The sequence below is a fragment of the Lissotriton vulgaris genome, chromosome 6, assembly GCF_964263255.1.
Source record: "Lissotriton vulgaris chromosome 6, aLisVul1.2, whole genome shotgun sequence".
NCBI classification, from domain to species: Eukaryota; Metazoa; Chordata; class Amphibia; order Caudata; family Salamandridae; genus Lissotriton; species Lissotriton vulgaris.
In genome coordinates, this window is record NC_141694.1 from 1,915,665,292 (window position 1) to 1,915,686,478 (window position 21,187).

Sequence of the window (21,187 nt, forward strand, 5' to 3'; positions counted from 1 at the left end):
ATTTTCTTGTAAATGTGTATTTTTTATGAATTGGAATATGATTTGAGAAGGCAGGCATAATCATTTCTTCACCATGAGTGCACTCCCTGACAAACTCTGGTGGCCAGTCTTTTTCAGCTAACAGGATGTCATAGCCTTTTGAAAGGTTATCCCAAAAGAGACCCCTCACGTTCCTAGTCTTGTCCCCCTCTATGCGCAATGTTATTTCGTATAATTTATAGGGTTTGCTAACTCTGGTGTCTGCAGTTTCCACTTGAATGTATTCATTCGTGTCCACTGTCTCCAGAAGATTCATCAGGATCTTGCGAGCTATGGTCACTTCTGCTGCACAGTCTAGCATTGTCTGGGCCCACTCTCCGTTTTTCAGTTGTGTCCTCAGAATCCTCGGCATGTTTAATTTTAATACTGGCTACATTCTTCTTTGGAAAATGTAATTTTTTACTTTGATGAGCAGGTTCCTGGTCTTTGTACTTGACGTGCTCTTCTTTGTGTTCTGACCGTCCTCTTCTTTCCGATTTCTGTGAGGAAGTCTGAAAAGATCGAGAGGCACGTGTATCAATATCTTGACATCTGTCAGGTTTTCTCAATTTATCCCTATCTCTAAGGTTGTATCTTTTCTCAGAGGGTTCCCTTTGGGGAGACTTGCCTCCTCGGCCAGGAGATCTTTCTCTCCGTTGAGGAGACCTTCCTCTGGACTGGAATCGTTTTTCCTTGGGAGTGGTTTGTTTATTACCATCCCAACTCTTTTTTGGAGTGTTTATATTATTTTTAATAAATGTTTTTTCAGGATTTTCAGTTAGTTGGGGTTTTACTGGTTTCCCACCCAAACTATCTCTTCCTAGTTCTTCATAGGATTTTTCTATGATTCTGGCAAGTTCAAATGGTTGGTCTGTTATATCTGTTTCCTTCAATTTTTGCAGGTACGTTATATCGTCCATTGCCAGTTGAACTAATTCTCTATATGCCTTTGTTAATTCTTTTATTTTTACTAGGAGTTCTTTGCTTGATATTTTTTCAATGTCGGGATTTGGTGTGTAGCTGGCTAGAACCGGCCACGTGGCTCCTGGTCTACCTAGTGGACCGTGCCTGGTGATGTGATTTTGATGTTTAAGGGCACCATTAAACCAGAGCAGGTGCTCTTGGTAAGTTAGTGGGATTTCAACATCCTCCAAAGGAGTGTATACATTCGGAGGTTCGTCTATTTTGTATAGTGGAAATCTTTTGTCGCAGCGTGTGCTGCTGGAAAATGTATCCATGAATAGAATACCTCTGTCTGTCGAAACTCATGTGCCTCTATCACGAATATGACCGTACCACCTCTTGGTGATAGTCCATTTTCTATAAGTTTAAGAGTTATAGTTTTTCTTATATTGACCGGAATGATTATAGCATTAGGGTCATCTTGCCGGAGACTTGTGTCTTCCACTAAGAGTTGAGTTGCTAAGGCTTCTCTTTCTCTTTCTTCTTCACTTTCCGCCATTTTACTGAAAGAAAGTTTTTTTGTTGCAGAACAAGTTTCAAGGAAACAAAGATTAGGGGCACAATATTTTGGAACACTGTAACCTTCAACGTTGACTATACCGTAAACTAATACATAGGATTCTCATCCTACTAAGTTTCGGCGGATATTAACCTTTCACCCACTCCAGACGTCTATTGGAGTTTTTACGGGGAAAAGGGGTCTGTGTGAAAAGCACGACTGAGTTACTCTAGTATCTTGCGTAAGATTATCGCCTTACCAAACGTTGGGTGCCATGTAGTGTAGTTCCTATATTCCCAATAGGCTCTTCACATTGGAATAATATAAACAGCAGTGTAGACGTAGGACTGAGGTCTTCTAGGTCTCTACTGACTATGTTAGACTTGATTAGTTTTGCCAGCCAGCTCAGAGGTCACTAAAAACTTTCTCGAGTGAATAGGGAGGGGTTAACTTCCCTGATTCAGACAAGAAGGGATTAGCTTCTGACAACCATATAACATGACAACTTTGCTCCATCAGATTAAAGAGTATATCTCTAGAGTCGTGTGAAAACAATAGACAGCTATTTCACTCAGTCAATCGTGCATGCTTAATTTCACCAGAGTGCAGAGAAATAGAGAGACAGGCGTTTTCAATAAAAGGTGGTATTTATTGAGCAGTCTTATTTCTCATGCAAGAGAAATGAATTGCCACAATTGCAATATTTATCATAAAGTAAAGTGCGTACAGTAAAAGTAGTATTATGAAATATTTCTGTAAAAGCATTGATATGGTTTCTTAGCCATATGAAACTTTAAAATGGATAAAATATATACATACATAAAAACATTGACTAACAAACTCAACTGGTGCTTCTAAGATACGCCTACCCCGGTGTACCTGACCTAAGCCTAATACGTGGGAAGGAGTAAGTACGTTGCAGTCTTAAGTTAAGTTAGGTTTTTGCTAAGGATCTGAATCAAGAATTCTCTCTAAGGTTTTAATCAGCTCCGTACCTTGGTTATAGAACGAAGGAGGTCTTGTATCTCGTTTATCAGGACTCGATCTCCCAGCAACCGCGAGGGTGACTTGGGACCACCAGAGCTGGATTTTCTCGGCTGGAGAAAAAGACAGCGTCTCTCTCAGTGCGTCAAAAGGGAGGGGCGGTTTCCTTCGGCTCTCGCAACAGCTGGACTCTCGGGCAAGTAGAACGTCGCTCTGCTCAAACCACTGTGTGTTTGCTTAAGGCAACGTTGGTATATTTATACCTGAAAGGTGCCGGGTTTGACGTAAGGTTGGACATAAGACGTCACTAAGAACTAACAGTTCTTTCTGGACTCCAGGAGTTCTTGTGCAAATCAAAACAAAAGCAGGGGGTTTTCCTGGGCTGCTGGAGGCTTGGTTTGTTTAAAGAACGCGTTGTGCTTTCTAGGAGTTTATGGGAGTAGCCTTGCAGTATTTGGACTGCATGGGCTATTACTAAATATGGATATGATTCCTATGCCTTTATAAGGTGATTATTTGTTGTAACCACATGATGGCATGAATTGGAAATATCAAATTAGGGTCCTAGATAGAAATACAACAAGGTAAGTAAGAGCCGTTGCCCTGACGGCGTGTTGAAAGTCAAAGTCCTTTAAGTCAAAGAGTTAATTTGCATAATATATCAGCAAGAGAACTTTTGGAAAAAGTTCAAGGAAAAGATTAGCACATGGAATACAATGTAATAAACCTAATGGCATGTCAGTATGGAACTAATGAATATTGATATTGGTATTGGTGTCATGGTGAACTAAAGTGCATGTTGAGGAACCTTTGGAACATCAATGTGGTTCCTGATGCTGAGTTTTGCTAAATATGCTTGTGATGACTGGCTAGAGTTCTTGCAGGAGGCAAATTCAAATATTAAAAACATTCTTCTGAAGACACCAGGAGAATTGTGCTCACTACACCGTGCAAATGTTTGCAGATATTTTAATCAAAGATTTCAAGCAATGATGCTTTCATCTTGAATAAAACAAAACCTCCTCTTGGTGAAGTTATTGATTTATTTTGGCATAAAGATTACCACACCAGGGGTGCCCCCAATATTCACATGCTGCTGTGGTAAAAGATGCAAAAACCACAGTTGATGGACAGAATACAGAACAATGTCATACATTCACCCCAGTACAGAGATCTGGGCCTAAATCCATCGTTTTTTTGCACTCCACAAAACCACAGTTCAGACATGGCCATATGCAAATCAGTCTGACCCTGTGCCTCATGAGAACAGTCCAGCCCGAACTGCCAAGCCATGCCTTCCCTGGACCGGAAACAAGCTTCCGAGGACCGGTTTCTGGCATTCCAGCCGTCTACAGCCCGGCTTGCTTGAATCCAGTTTTGTGGAGAGCATGGGACTCACGTCTGAGCATACCCTTCCCACTCGGGGTGACAAATGCAAAAACCACAGTTGATGGACAGAATGCAGAACAATGTCATACATTCACCCCAGTACAGAGATCTGGGCCTAAATCCATCGTTTTTTCGCACTCCACACCACCCCAGTTCAGACATGGCCATATGCAAATCAGTCTGACCCTGTGCCTCATGGGAACAGTCCAGTCCGAACTGCCAAGCCATGCCTTCCCTGGACCGGAAACAAGCTTCCAAGACCGGTTTCTGGCATTCCAGCCGTCTTCAGCCCAGCTTGCTTGAATCCAGTGGTGTGGAGAGCATGGGACTCACGTCTGAGCATACCCATCCCACTCGGGGTGACAAATGCAAAAACCACAGTTGATGGACAGAATGCAGAACAATGTCATACATTCGCCCCAGTATGGAGATCTGTGCCTAAATCCATCGTTTTTTTGCACTCCACACCACCCCAGTGCAGACATGGCCATATGCAAATCAGTCTGATCCTGTGCCTCATGGGAACAGTCCAGCCCGAACTGCCAAGCAATGCCTTCCCTGGACCGGAAACAAGCTTCCGAGGACCTGTTTCTGGCATTCCAGCCGTCTTCAGCCCGGCTTGCTTGAATCCAGTGGTGTGGAGAGCATGGGACCCACGTCTGAGCATACCCATCCCACTTGGGGTGACAAATGCAAAAACCACAGTTGATGGGCAGAATGCAGAACAATGTCATACATTCACCCCAGTACAGAGATCTGGACCTAAATCCATCGTTTTTTTAGACTCCACACCACCCCAGTTCAGACATGGCCATATGCAAATCAGTCTGACCCTGTGCCTCATGGGAACAGTCCAGCCCGAACTGCCAAGCCATGCCTTCCCTGGACCGGAAACAAGCTTCCAAGGACCGGTTTCTGGCATTCCAGCCGTCTTCAGCCCGGCTTGCTTGAATCCAGTGGTGTGGAGAGCATGGGACTCACGTCTGAGCATACCCATCCCATTCAGGGTGACAAATGCAAAAACCACAGTTGATGGACATAATGCAGAACATGTCATACATTCACCCCAGTACAGAGATCTGGGCCTAAATCCATCGTTTTATGCACTCCACACCACCCCAGTTCAGACATGGCCATATGAAAATCAGTCAGACCCTGTAAAAGATGTCCCAAAGTTTGGGACAGACAGTGGTGATTTCATTACAAGACAAGGAGACTCGTCAGAAACGGTCGCTCCTCTTCACGCTGCCTCCCCGACCTTCACTGTGGTATCGTGACCTGCTTTCAGCTGCGCCCGATTTGCAGAATTATTTATTTACATAGCGCTCCATTACCTTACTAGTTGTGCAGTTTGTCATAGCAGCGTAGCGCTAGTCCCAATTATATTAATTAGCATATTAGCATAGCGCTAGCCCTCCATAGCGCGCTGTAACGCTCAGCTTTGTTTGTGGTGCCTGCATTTCACTATTTTGATTCTTTGTGCCCAAATACAAGCATCTTAGCGTGTTATTCATACTCTGTGCCCCAACACTGCATAGAATTTGGCCGACTGCCATCTTGTTTATTATCTTGTTGTTGTTTAGCCTTCCCTCCCCGGATCTCCACCCCGCCTCCCAGCTGCTCCGCCCCGCCCCTCCCCCTCCACTATCTATATATGACCGATGCCTTTCCGCGCAGCGTTCACGCACAGCGGACGCGCCCCATGCGCGCCGAAGGTGCGCCAAAGGTAAGCCCGTCTACGCCCGTCCGCGCCTGGACCGCGCCCAGCGCCAGATCCCCTGACCCTCGCAAACCGCACTCCTCCTGCTTAACGTATGATGCCGCCACCCTCTTAGCCCTTAACCCCGGACGCACACCACAATGCTGCGAAGCCACCGCAGGACGTACCCACGGCCCACTCGCCTGCCTCTCCTGCAAGTTCAACTGCTTCAGGACCCTCATCAAATCCACTTCCTCCATACACAGCTCTGACTCTAACCACCTGAAGTGCATCCTGCTTAACACCCGCTCGATCCACAACGTCACCGGACATCGCCTTCCTTACAGAAACATGGATGAACACATCATCAGCACCCGACATCGCCATAGCCATACCGGACGCTTACAAGATTATCCGAAAAGACCGCACCAATCAAACAGGAGGAGGCATCGCCATCATCCATAGGAACACCATCAAAATCACGACCAGCTCCGACGATAATCTTGCAACCGCCGAACATCTCCACTTTCAGATCCACACCGACCCTAGGACCACACTTAGAGGCACCCTCATCTACAGGCCTCCAGGTACCCGCACTCAATTCAGCGATGTCATCACGGACTTCGTCAGCCCACATGCCCTCGCCTCCGAGAACTACATTCTTTTAGGAGACCTCAACTACCACCTTGAAAACAAACACGACAGCACCACCACCATCCTTCTGGACAACCTGGCCAATCTAGGACTCAAACAACTTGTTGACACCCCCACCCATGTAGCCGGACACACGCTCGACCCTATCTTCACCTCCAGCAAGCACATCTCCTCTATCGCACCACAGCTCTCCATTGGACGGACCACAGCTGTGTTCACTTCAGCTACAAAACCACCCTGACCCACAACCGCCCACAACCTATTCCTCGGAGAAACTGGAACAAAATCACCTCCGACCAACTCCTCACATCACTCAACCAAAACCCTCCCACCCTCTCATTGGACCCAAACCAAGCGGCCACCAATCTCAAGCAATGGATCACCCACAGTGCTGACGAATTAGCACCCCTGAAAAAGCACCAGATCAAATCAGACAGCAAAAAGGCTCCCTGGTTCAATGATGACCTTAAAAAATCCAAGAAGCTATGCAGCACCCTGGAGAAAACATGGAGAAAAAACCCAACCACCGACAACATGGCCACCCTCAAGGCAGCCACCCGCAAACACCACCAACTGATTCGATCCGCCAAGAAATCAGCATTCAAGGATCGTCTCGACAACAACACTCACAACAGCAAGGAACTTTTCAACATCGTCAAAGAATTCACCAACCCCACCGCAGCATCTAACGACATCACTCCCTCCCAAGACCTCTGCGATGCGTTATCCTCCTTCTTCTACAACAAAATTGCCGACATCCACAACAGCTTTGAGAATACTCCCAGCGATCAACCCTCCCCTCCCCCCTCAGATCCTACTCCGCCAACTAACAACCTTAGCGCCTGGAACCCAATCACCACTGAAGACACCATCCGCCTAATGAACTCAATCCACTCTGGCTCGCCAACCGACCCCTGCCCCCACCACATCTTCAACAAAGCTGACTCCATCATCGCACCCCATCTCCGTGATGTCATCAACTGCTCGTTCAACTCTGCCACCTTTCCAGAAAGCTGGAAACACGCCGAACTCAGCGCCCTTCTGAAGAAACCCACAGCAGACCCCTCCGAACTTAAAAACTACTGACCCATATCCCTCCTCCCATTCCCGGCCAAAGTCATTGAGAAAGCCGTCAACAGCCAGCTCGCCACCTTCCTTGAATCCAACAACTCCCTCGATCCATCTCAATCCGGGTTCCGAGCCAAACACAGCACCGAAACCGCCCTCATTGCAGCGACTGACGACATCCGAACACTACTGGACAACGGAGAAACAGTGGTCCTCATTCTACTCGACCACTCCGCCGCTTTCGACACAGTCTGCCACAGCACCCTTATACAACGCCTCAACAACATCGGCATATAAGGAAAAGCCTTGGACTGGATCAAATCATTCCTCGCTGGGAGAGCTCAAAGAGTCCGACTTCCCCCATACAACTCAGAGGCCACTGAAGTCATCTGTGGCGTACCACAAGGATCCTCACTCAGCCCCACCCTCTTCAACGTTTACATGAGTCCACTCGCCTCCATCACGCGTCAACACAACCTTAACATCATCTCTTACGCCGACGACACCCAGTTAATCCTTTCCCTCACTAAAGACCCTAACACCGCCAAAAACAATCTTCACAAAGGCATGAAAGAAGTAGCCGAATGGATGAAACATAGCCGCCTAAAACTCAACTCAGACAAAACGGAGGTGCTCATCCTAGGATCTTCCCCCTCGGCCTGGGACGACTCTTGGTGGCCTTCCGCTCTGGGCACAGCACCCACACCCACAGACCATGCACGGAACCTTGGCTTCATCCTAGACTCCTCTCTCTCGATGTCCAGACAAGTCAACGCAGTCTCATCCTCCTGCTTCAACGTACTTCGCATTCTCAAAAAGATCTTCCGCTGGATCCCCCTCGAGACAAGAAAGACTGTCACCCACGCACTGGTCACAAGTCGACTGGATTATGGTAACACACTATACGCCGGAACCACAGCAAAATTACAGAAAAAACTCCAACGCATCCAAAACGCATCAGCGAGACTCATATTAGACATCCCTCGCCAAGATCACATCACCGAACACCTAAAAGACCTCCACTGGCTTCCCGTCAACAAAAGAATTACATTCCGCCTTCTCACCCACGCACACAAGGCCCTCTACAATCTAGGACCCGAATGCCTCAACACTCGACTTTCCTTCTACAAACCCACCCGCCAACTAAGATCGTCCAATCAAGCCCTCGCCGCAGTCCCGCGCATCCGAAAATCCACCATGGGTGGCAGATCCTTCTCCTTCCTTGCTGCCAAGACCTGGAACTCACTCCCCACTCACCTCCGCCTTACTCAAAACCACATCTCCTTCAGAAAAGAACTCAAAACCTGGCTATTCGACAAATAATGAACCCCTTCCCCAAGCGCCTTGGGACCCTCTGGGTGAGTAGTGCGCTTTATAAATGCCCGAACTTGAACTTGAACTTGAACATTATGCATTAATCGTTTAATGCAACTCACAAACAGCCGCTTACATCATAAAGAAAGAATTAGAATGTGATGACAACATAGCAACAATATAAGGCATGAGCAAGAACAGAGCTGCCTCTTTTAAATGCGGCTCGCAAGCAGATAAGTTGTCTCCTTTCTCTTCTTACTTTAATACTATTTAGACATAAGATACTGATACTAAAGATATTGTTTGTTATTTGCTGTTATGTTACTTGCTACCACTGTGCTTTTTTAGCCAGATCGCTGCTTCATTCTGATTTCTTTCTGTTTGGTTCGCTTGGTTAACTTCCCCTTAACCTTTCTCTTCCCCGAATTCCAATTTATGGTCGTCGTCCCCCGCCCTTCGCCCTCCCTTCCTCATCGATGCCTGGGATTCTCCTTTCTTTCTGGACTTCCCTGTCCTCGAGGCACTCCCTCATCTTTTTTTCCTGACTCTCCTTCTTTTGAAAACGGGGCCGCGAGAGGCTGCGATTATCGGCCGCGCTACTTAATTAAAAGGGGTGCGCTCCGTTAACACACGCTCTTCAATCACGAGTGCATCTCTTCGCCTGTAGAGAAATGGACGTCGGCAGCGGTGGCGCTACGCCCCCTCCCTCCAAAGGGCCATTCCTCTAGTCTTCCGAGAGCGGCTGCCTCGAGCGCGTCATTTGCGCTTGCCAGCCGCTCTCGGAATACCGATCAGCTGTTTTGACTTCTCTGCGCCCTCGCTTACATTTTTTGGCCTATTTATCCAAAATTCTTTGTTTTCATGCCATACCTTCCCCTTACCTGCCACAATTCGTTACCTTAATGTTCTTAGGTACCTGGATAGTTTCTAAATCCCATAATCCTTGCTTTAGATAAAAAAATGAAGGGGAATTAGATTAGATTCATATAAATTATTTAAAAAAATAAAAAAATAAAAGAGGGATAATAATAATAATTGATAAATTCTCTTAATCTATCCAGAATATACTTACCTGTCATGTCTGACATGGAGTCAGATGACGCTGTCGCTAGCTCCCCTAACCATACCAATGATTCTTTAAAAATATTCCTACAGAAAGAGATGAGATCCTGCATGCTGGACACGCTGAAGGAGGTCATGTCACATAAGAGATCCTTCCTACAGGATGACGACACTCCTCGTGATCCTGAAGCTGTATGCTCAAAATCTTCTAAAAAAGTCAAACACTGTGAAGGCACTATTGGAGGTTGCGGTACCTCACTTGACCTGGGAGGTCCTAGCACCTCTCGCTCTATGGGAGGCCCCTGCGCCTCAAAATGTATTGGTGCCCCTCGTGGCACAACTAGGATGGGTGTCCCTAGCGGCACAAATTTGGCGGGTGTCGCCAGCGGTGCAATTGTTGATAGTGCACGTGTTGAACCAGGCTCCGACTCCGATGAAGACGAGATCTTCAATGACCCTTACGACGAGTTCGTTCTCGACCTGGATGACCAGGATCTGGACGACTTGGATTTTAATGTCCATTCCGAGGCTGACTCTTCCCCCTCTTCTAAGGACGCCATATTTGACCCTCTGGGTGGCAAAATGTTTCCCCTAATAACATCTCCCATCCCAATAGTTCTAGATGGTTCCCACATGATCACGTTGCCAAATTTATTACCAGATGGCTGAGAAATTCTCTAAATAGAGAAACACGCAATACCCTGAGATCGTAATGCCCGAGGCCATGCATCGAGGACAAGGTCTGCCAGACCCCTAACCTCGATCCTGACCTCTTTAAATTTTTGTTCAAGCTGGGTAAAGACCCCAGGAAAGGCCTTGAGAGGGACCTTAAAAGCTGCCAAGATCGCCTTCTTGATGTTCTTGGCCCCCTTACTAAGATCCTCGATCTGGCCGAGGAATCCTATATCTCAAATTCACCCCTCGACACTAACTTAATTAGGGTTTGGAGCCAGAGGGCGATCGTCCTGCTTGGTAATGCTAATTCAGGCCTCAATATTGAAAGGAGGAAGACCATCCTCAATAAAATTAACCCCAAACTAGGTGACCTTGCCGAAAAGGAACCTTCGAATAAACCCAAGGGCCTTCTCATATCCTCCTCTGAGGATATGATAAAGACCATAGGGAAGTACGTTTCCACTTTCACCACCCTAGACAAGGCCCAAATTAATATGAGACGTGTCTTCTCCACTAACCTTTTTGGACAGGCCGGAAGTAGGGGCCGTTCTTCTGGCCGCGGAAACTACCGGCCCTTTTCATCCAGTAGTGGAAGAGGTACCACTGGCAGAGGCTTCTACCACTCCAATCGACAATTCTACCCCCAGAGAGGAAGAGGTTCTCGCGGCAGACGTTTCTCTTCCCGTGGAACTCCCCACAACAACCCTCCAAGTAAGTCCTTCTCTCTCCTCTCCCCCTCCGAGGGTCAGGGGAAGGCTCAAACACTTCTATCATGTTTGGAGGTCCTTAGCACAAGACCCGTGGGTTCTCGAGACAGTTCAGGGGTTCAGAATAGATTTTGTGAATATTCCACGTCAAACTATTGCACCCAATCCTTTGGTTCTTCCTTTAGAACACCTAGAAATTGTCAAAGAGGAAATTTCCTCTATGCTCCAGAAATGCGCTATTATCGAGGTTCCTTGGTCTCAAAGAAGATTTGTGAGCACGCTTTTCTTAGTCCAGAAGAAGGACAAAGTGTGGAGACCGGTTATAAATCTTCGGGAGGTAAACAAATACCTTGTGTACAGGCATTTCAAGATGGAGGGCATCCACCTCCTCAGAGACCTTCTTCTTCAGGGAGATTGGCTGGTCAAACTGGATCTAAAAGACGCGTATTTTACCATCCCTATGGCAGAGAAACAGCAGCCCTTTCTTCAATTTATATGGGACAATCACCTCTTTCAATTTCAAGCCCTTCCATTCGGGCTTTCATCCGCTCCTTGGTGTTTCACCAAGATCATGAGGACAATTGTCTCTCTCCTAAGGGCGGAAAGTATCCGCCTCATTATCTATCTAGACAATATTCTCATCATGTCACAGACTCACTCTCAACTCTTGGAAGATCTCAAGATCGCCATGAATCTCATAGAGGATCTTGGCTTCATTATAAACCGGGAAAAGTCCATTCTTACCCCCTCAAAATCTCTAGAGTTCCTAGGTTTCACTGTGGACACCTCAAAATGTCTCCTCCTGCTTCTCAACAAGAAGATCGCCAAGATTCGGAAGGAAATCAGGTTTGCTCTAAGACAGCAATCCCTCACTCTTTGAGAATTGGCCAGACTCCTGGGGTTGCTTTCTTCTTCAATTCATGCCATCTTTCCCGGACCCCTCAACTATCGTGCCCTCCAGAGAGTGAAAGCCAATGCTCTCAGATCCGGCCTGTGGTACGAGGACTCGTAACCTTGGACCAACAAGCGAGGTTGGAACTCTCTTGGTGGCTGGACAACTTGGATGCGTGGAACGGAAGAGCTGTCTTCGGTTCGACTCCGGACTTTGTCTTGGAGTCAGACGCCAGCCTTCAAGGCTGGGGTGCACGTCTCCTCGACAAGGACACTGGTGGCGTCTGGTCTCGGGCAGAGTCCTCCCACCATATAAACATTTTAGAGTTGACTGCCGGTCTTTATGCCCTAATCAGTTTCAGACATTTTCTTCAGAGCAGATCCATTATTTTGAAGATGGACAACGTCTCCGCAGTCTCTTATATCAACCGCCTTGGTGGGACAAGGTCAGCAGACCTCTCCGATTTAGCCAAGAAACTCTGGATGTTCTGTTTAGAACACAAAATTTCTCTGAGGGCAGAATATCTCCCCGGGAAATCGAATTTTTCCGCAGATTGGAACTCGAGATTCCTTCAAGATTTCAGCGATTGGAAACTCGACGTGAACGTTTTCAATTCTCTCTCTCTTTTGTGGGGCCTTTTCGATGTAGACCTTTTTGCCAGCAGATTGACTTTCCAACTTCCCCAATATTTCAGCTGGATGCCAGACCCGGGCGCTCTTGCAGTGAACACCTTTCTCCAACCATGGTCCCTTCTTCGACCTTACACCTTTCCTCCGTTCGCCATGATTCAGAGGGTTCTTCAAAAAGTGAGACAGGATCAGTGTTCCCTAGTCCTTATAACTCCCTCTGGCCCTCTCAGGCGTGGTTCCCCACAGCTCTGAAACTTTCATGCAACATTCCCTTCCTGATTCCTGCAACGAAAGGCCTGGTTCTAAACGCAAACGAAGAAGATCACCACCTAGTTCTTTCAGGGAGTTTGAACCTTCTTGCCTGGAAAGTGTCAGGCAATCTAATGAGTTGTCTGGACTTTCGTCATCTGCTCTCACTCTCCTCGGAGAATCCTGGAACCAGGAACTCACTACAGATATAATAACATATGGAGAAATGGTTTCGTTGGTGCAAGGAGAGGAACTTAGATCCCGTGGAGGCTCCTATCGTCAATATAGTTAATGTTCTTGTTGAACTATTTGACAATGGCCTCTCCTATAGATCAATTAATTGTTATAGATCTGCCATTTCCGCCGGACATTCTCTTGTCAACAGTAAGACGGTAGGTAAGATTGTTATTATTTATAGAGTTTTAAAGAGTATTAGACTGAGAAGACCTCCAAGGCCTAAATACCAATCTGTGTGGGACGTTAAACTTATGCTTGACCTTTTTTGCTCTTGGCCTGATAATTCTCTTCTTAACAGGAAATGTCTCCATTAAACTTGCTTCTCTCTTATGTTTAATTTCTTGTCGTAGAGTTTCTGATGTGAAAGCTCTGGATATTTCTAATAGATGCTATGACATGTTTGGTGTTAAGATTGAAATCCTTAGAAGAACTAAAACCATGTCAGATTCTATTTTTTACCCTCGTTTTGACTACTGCAAAAAGCGTTGTGTTGTTGATTGTATGAAAGAATACGACTCCAGAATGAAATACCTTCGCCCTCCTGATGCCAATCAACTTCTCATTTCTTTTAAACCTATCTCATCCTGTTCTATTGCCAGATGGGTTAAATTACCTATGAACTTTGCTGGTATTGACCTTTCCAAATGTCAAGCTCATTCTCTCAGAGGTGCTATGGCTAGTAAGTCCTTCTGGTCTGGTGGTAAGTTGGATGTTATCCTTAAAGCTGCTGATTGGTCCAATGCCTCTACGTTTGCTTATCATTATTGTAAACCTATTGAACATATGTCCAATGTTGTTCTTCATGGCTACCCACATGCATAATGTAGCCTCCTTGTCTTGTAATGAAATTGCGAATCTCCTATTAACATGACCAGAGAATCTGGATTTCATTAAAGACACGGAGGCTAACATTATCCCTCCCGTCCCTCCCTTAGACGGAGAATCTTTCTTATGCTTTTTTGACTATTTACACTTCATGTGTTGTTATTATTTGGTCATGTTCATGTTTACAATTTGCTTTTTCTTTGCAAGGTTCTTTCAACCTTTTAATTTCTTCACTTTTATTTTCAGATAATTCGTCCTAACGGATCTTCATGGATTTGCTTTCACTTCTTCATCACTTTCTGTTCAAAGTTGCACCTTGATTTTACTGACTTTCTCCTTGCTTCATGCATTTAAAAGAGGCAGCTCTGCTCTTGCTCATGCCTTATATTGTTGCAATGTTGTCACCACATTCTAATTCTTTCTTTATGCTGTAAGCGGCTGTTTGTGAGTTGCATTAAAGGATTAATGCATAATGTTAGCCTCCGTGTCTTTAATGAAATCCAGATTCTCTGGTCATGTTAATAGGAGAATCGCAAGTCTGTGTTGCCTATTATTGAGCAGTATGTAACTTGCTCCATCCCAAAGGAGAGTAGTGGCAACATTTTACAACAAGTTATATGATTCCAAAATCATAAATGTGGAAAATACTGCCAGCAAAAATACAGAGCAAAAAGGGAAATTTTATTCAAAATGTTGTTTTGGATTCCCATGACCTGCTCTCTCACAAGGAAGAGACAACAGCTTTTTGTCTACAGTCAGACATACAGTTACAAGGAAATCACTGAAAAATGCATACAAACTAGGAAAAACAAATGCCTCCAAGTACATTAATGACTACAATGTCTATGTGGAGAAGTGTGGCTCAATGGTTAGAGCGGCAGACCCTGATGCAGAGGTCTAGCCCGGGACCAGGGTTCAATTCCCCGCCTCGGCGGGTCTTGGGCTCAAACATTCCATGGACCTGATAATTCTTGCCTCGGTGCCTATTCCAATCATGGAGTCCCACTCTGCAACTCTGGGCAATAGCTTGCTTAATCTCCACAACGGCCCCCACAACGCTAAGGATGACTGGCCTCCACCTTGGGGGTGCCCAGGAGTAGATGCCTCACAGGGAAAGCCAGGATGGGTTCCACAGCGGTATTCGTACAAGCGCCTTGAGACCCTTGCGGGTGAGTAGTGCGCTATACAAGTATCAATTTACATTTACATGTTTACAACCCTGTGATTCTGAAGATGTGGAATACAAACGTGGATGTGCAGTTTATTGCAGATAACTCAATTGTTATTGCTCTGTAAGTTACATCTTATATAACAAAGTCAAAGAAAACTGAGATGAAAGATGTGGGAGGAGATTTCAGCAAAAAAGAGTCTCAAGGAGACACTGTACAGTTTTAGTTTGAAAATGCTTTCTCACAGAGAAATAGGCTCTGATGAATGTGTAGTCCGGTTAAGCTTACCTAGCTTGTTTTCTAAATCTAGAGGAGTTCTATGGGTGAGTTTAGGGCTTGCTAACACTCGTAACAGAGTACTGAAGTATTTTCCTGAAATTCCATATCTTGCAGAATTTGAGCCACACAGTACATATGTTTTGAAGAGCACCATGCTGGATATGTACTATCCAAGAAGAAGTCATCACCTGGAAAGGATGTGTCTTTATGACATACATCAACATTATATTTTCAGAAGTAATGTCAGTGAAGGTAAATTTGCTGTGGCTGGATGTGAAGGATGTTTGCTGAGTCATAACAAAGGAAATGTAATCAACCATCGAAAGCTAAGTTGCCAAACTCTAGACAAAAAGAGAGTTTTTCTAGTTTGCCTTGTTACAGTTGTTTAAGCCATAGTGAACTGAAAGTGAGCTATTTGGAGAATTTGACAGTTATGAAGACTCTTTCAAAGCTGTGAAAGACAGCATTGAGTGCTCTGTGTTTCCAGTGTAAATGTTGAGAGATGACATTGAGCATGATGAAATAATTGCTGCTGAGATAGCAAGAGAGAGTTCTCATAGCAGTTAAAGTTCAGAACCTGGAAGTCAAGATCCTCTTGGACAGCCAATCATTGAAAACGATGCTGCAATAGCTATGAATGAGGTGAAGAATGCAATGCAGCAAGTAAGCCAGGAAACTGTGGATCTAGAACTAGCAATAAAGCAATTGAATGCAGATCAGAATGATATTTTTGAAGAGGTAAAAGATAAAGTAGAACATTGGTTTCTCCATGAGAATAAAAAGTGTGCATGTTCTACAAATAACCTGTTCTATTTTACATAAGTGGTCAAGCTGGAACTGGAAAAACTTTCTTGATTAAAGTACTGACACGTTACATACAGAGGAGAACAAATCCCAATTTGTCATGTGTAGTCACTGCACCAACAGGCTTAGCTGCTCATAATGTTAAAGGGGTACCCTTCATGGGTTGTTAATGCTACCTGTTGAACATGACAACAAATTACAATACAAAAAATTATCTGGTGATGCTTGGCATGAAGTGGGAAGAGTATTAAAGAAATTAAAGCTAATAATTATTGATGAAGTCAGTATGATGTCTAACATAATGCTAACTAATATACATTCAAGAAGGCAGCAAATATTAAAAACCGACTACAGTGTACTTTTTGAAGGAAAACACGTATTAGTCTTTAAAGACCTTTTGCAACTAACTCCCATAAAAGGACAACCTGTATTCCAGAAACTACTACATATTGAAACAAGGAATTCACGAGGAAGTATTGGAAATGTAAACATTTGGGAAAACTTTCAATGCAAAGTGCTAATCTAAAATATGCACCAAGCATCAGACATGCATTATGCAGATGTCCTAATGCATATAAGAGTGGGAGTCCTCACAAAAGAGGGAAAGACAATATTACAAACGATTCTCATCAAACATTTCTTTCGAAGCAATGTTTCAGCTGCTGAAGTAATGTACAATTTTGGTAAGGAAGAGATGTCTATTGTTTGTTTGATGCCAACTCTTGAGAAGTGTAGTAATTTCAAGGAACAATTATTGCAACTGGCAAAAAGAGGAGATTGTTGAAATTAGAGTAAATAATATAATGGAACATCAAGGAATTACAGTGCTACTATTTATTTTATAATATAATTTAGGGAGCATCAGTGAAATTCTAGGAACACAGTCTTCTGGACATTATTTGCATGAGTAGTATTGTTGGCTATTGCATGCACTATGTGCCTGAGCTCTTGATCCCATTCTTCGCCTACCCCAGGCTTTCTTAGAATGATGGGTTCAGCCTTTCGTGCTTCTCTGCCTTTCTTGAAGTTCTTTTACTCTGTAAACAGAATGAAGGGTCTGAATTTTATGCATATTACCTTGTCTGACTTTCATGTATTTGACCTGAAGGGAGTCATGCAAAATTTCATGGGAAGGCAGCAATAAGATGATCTAAATACTAGACTATCTTTTAGGATCTGAACCTTTAATTTGTGGATACTATCTTATTCAGGAGGAGCTTCTGAAATGCCTGCATCACATCTTTGTTCCTCATAGAATAAATGAGTGGGTTAAGCATTGGAGTCATAGCTCCATAGAACATCGAGATAACTTTATCGTTCTCTGGAGATATCATTGACCTGGGTCTCATATACATCGCCATTGCTGTCCCGAAGAAGAGTGTAACCACCAGCAAGTGTGAGCCACAGGTGGAGAAGGCCTTTAGTCTTCCAGCTGTTGTCGGCATTCTCAGGATGGTGGAGATGATGTAAGAGTAGGTGAAGAGAATTATTGAGAATGGGACCAGAAGGATTATTACTGACATCAGAAAAATCACAGCTTCTCGCAAACGAATGTCCGTACAAGCCAAACGTAAGACAGCGGTCACCTCACACGAAGGATAATCAATCTTGCGGTGTCCACAAAATGGAACTGTTAGTGTGACAGACACATGAACGACTGACAGGAGAAATCCGCTGCACCAGGTAATGACTGCCAACCGAATGCAGAAACTTCTGTTCATGACCATGACATAGTTCAGGGGGTTGCATATTGCGATGTATCTATCCCATGCCATGACAGCCAGAAGGATGCATTGAGTAATACCCAAGGAGAGGGCACAGTACATTTGAACAGCGCATCCAGCAAATGTGATAACGCTCCTCCCTTCAATTAACCCCTCCAAACCTTTAGGGATATTTGCTGAAGAGTAACAGAGATCGATGACTGATAAGTTACTTAGAAAAAAGTACATTGGAGAGTGAAGTTTGGAGTTCACTTGGGTTACTATGATGATGAGAGTGTTAGCTACAATGGTAACCAGATAGATCACAAGAAAAATAGAAAACATAGCATATTTTATCTGGCGTTGGTATGAAAATCCCAGCAGAATGAACTCATTCATCATAGTTTGGTTTATTATTTGTGACATGGCCCTCTTTTTAAATCTGCAACGAAAACATATATGAAGTAATGTATCAATATTAGGCAAGGAGAAAAGAGCTGCAGATACAACAGAAGGAGCAGAGCTGCACTGTTCGGAGTACAAAATGATTGTTTACCGTGGAATACAAGGACAGTAATGTAACTTGTGAGGTACATAGTGGGAACCTTAGGGCCAGATTTACGAAGATGTGACGCAGCGCAACACAGCAAGACAACTTGTAGTGCTACACTGTGTCACATAGAGAGGACAGCAATGCACCATTAATAATAAGATATGGCGCATTTCTGTTCTCTCCCCTCACTGTTGAACACAGTGCAGCCTAGCACCAACGCAGGCATCCTTACATCATGAATGCAGGCAGGATGTCTCTTCCTGCACAAAAGCTACCTTTAGAGACATTTTCCTCTTTCTACATGTGCTACCAAATACAGCACACATAGAAAGAGGAAAACACAAGAAGAAACAAAGGGCCCGATTAGGATGGCGGACGGACCAGCGTCCGTCCGCCACCCCCGAGGTGGAGGGACCGTCCGCAGGGTCTGCGGCGTTCCCGCCCTCAGAATTAGGATGTGACCGCCACCCTGGCGGTCACATCCCCTATATTTAACATTGCAGCGGATGCTGCTTGAAGCAGCACCCGCCGCAAAGTTAAATATGCATGTGTTCCTTTGCATGCACGAAGCGGCAGGCACCGCGTGGTGCCTGCCGCTTTGTGCATGCAAAGGCAGGGTGGTACCATAGGTACCTCCCATGAGCACCTCCCAACCCCCAACACCCCTGGGGGCCCGCAACAGGCCCCCATACTCAAACTCCACATGCTTTTCTACGGCGGAAAACCCGCCGTGGAAAAGCATGTCTCCGCCGGCATCCTAATATGGCTGGCGGTGTCTGATCAACACTGCCACCATATTAGAGCTTTTCTGCCGCGGTCGGAAGGCGACCGCGGCGGAAAAGTGGCGGATGGAAAAATGACCCCCCCAGCCATCCTAATCTGGCGGGTGGTCTTTTCTGTGTCCGCCGCAGTGAATCCGCATCCTCCGGCCCTGTGGTGGCTTCCGCCAGCCCGGAGGATGCGGATTCACCGCGATCCTAATCGGGCCCAAAGTTATTTCTCCTTGTTGTGCCCCCTGTGATGGAGTATTTTTTTGATGCATTATCAGGTTTAATACTGGTAGTAAATCTTGGAATTTACCAAGATCTATGGGTGGATGAATGGAAACACCCCGGTTCCACCCATGAAAATGCCTTCCCAGGGCTGAGTAAATCAAGGGAGAGACTTGCTACATGTTCCGTTACTCCAGATTTACTATGCCACACAGAGCCAAGAAAGGTGGCTCTCTTTATCATAGAAGATCTCTCTTAAGGCTTCTGTTGCCCTTGCTTTACCTCGCATGATGCAAGCGCAACACAGTCCTTTTGTAATGTAGTGAGGATATGGGGTGGCTGCAGACATTGCTAAGTAAGCATAAGTGAAATCTTTGCTTAGACACCATTTTGCCGCTTTTGCACATGACTCTACATGGCTTTGTTCTCGTAAATATTCTGCTTGTGCTTCTTCACATGAGAACTGTCTGCATTTCACATATCTAGGCGTACACCGCGTCTCTCTGTCTGCACAGCCTGTTTAAGGTCGAATAACAATGTATGCTGTTGATTCACGTTGGTCAGTCCCACGCACATAGACATAACAGGAGGCACAGCTGCCCAACTGAAACTCAGGTGCCTTTTAATATGGCATTACATGCATGAGAAGGCACTTGGAGAATGCTTTTCCAACTAAGAAGAGCTGTGCTTATCCTGGGATGTGATTCACTGCATCTGATATTGGAGGTATGGGATCCCCTTGTTAGCCTAGAGGTCCTATATAATATTATAGACTAGCTCACAGGACGGGGAGGGTGGTAAAAGGCGCATTAGTCCTATTTCCACTGTCATTATATTATGATTTCTCCTTTTGTGCTTTAGGGACTTGTAACAATGCTTATTGTATTATTCTTATGTATTTTTCTGCTAAAAATGGCACATGTACTGCTTCTTAGAGCACGATAGTTAAAATAAACATTTTAAACTATATTGTGTCTCTGATGACTCACGGTGTGGACTAGTATGAGTGTTCTTGTTTCCCACTATTCCTGAGCGTTTACTAAGTCACATGTTCTAGGTTGTCTAATCATTGGTAGCTTTGTCTGCCTCTCACACAAGTAATTCGTACTCTTGGCCACTAGCGCGTCGGAGTACACGCTGTTGGCAATAGAATGGCTGACAAAGCAGCTAAAACAGCAGTAGCCACATATTCAGTTGCAGCAGTTACAAGGTCCAGGAGTAAGATTGATGATGACATCTTGGCAGCTCTAGCTGCTACAGAGAAGGGAGATATTTACCCACAGGGCTTCCCTTCTAAATACTCTAATCATTTAAGTCCAGATAAAGTTCCCTACGTGAGAATTAATGACGTTGGTGACAGGTTGATTCCCAATGCGGACCACAGACTTTCATTGATAACAGCCACACATGAAGGCATGGCCTTGGTACATGCCGGCGTTCCGGCGATTGTTTCTATCTTACAGCAGCGTTACTGGTGGCATGGGTTGTATAATCAAACCCGTAATTATGTGCTTTCGTGTGACATTTGTCAGCAGATTAAACCTTCCACTGCTGCAGGCCCGCCACAAACACAGCTGTACATTTCTAATAAACCATTCAGTTGTGTTTATTTAGATAACTGCGGTCCTTTTTCTTCAGGTACTGCATATAAGTTTATCTTAGTTGCAGTTGATTCCTTCACACGTTTTCTTTTGGTCTGGCCACAATGCAGTGCTGACGCACAAACTGTTATCGGAGATTTGCGTGTCTTGGTGGGAATTTTTGCATGTGGCACCTTCCATTCTGACCAAGGTCCTGCATTCGCCTCTAAGACGTACAAGGAT

The 21,187-nt window shown here is 45.0% G+C and overlaps 1 protein-coding gene across 1 annotated transcript; it reads right to left on the minus strand.

Moving 5' to 3' along the window:
• Positions 1 to 17,300: 17,300 nt before the first annotated feature.
• Positions 17,301 to 18,245, minus strand: LOC147709916 (olfactory receptor 2B2-like). The gene has a single exon (XM_086926125.1). The coding sequence runs from the start codon at positions 18,243 to 18,245 to the stop codon at positions 17,301 to 17,303; it is 945 nt and encodes a 314-aa protein (XP_086782251.1).
• Positions 18,246 to 21,187: the final 2,942 nt, after the last annotated feature.

What these genes read in the sequence shown, in the direction of transcription:
- LOC147709916 (XM_086926125.1), bottom strand. Translation starts at nt 18,245, where the DNA reads ATGTCACAAATAATAAACCAAACTATGATGAATGAGTTCATTCTGCTG.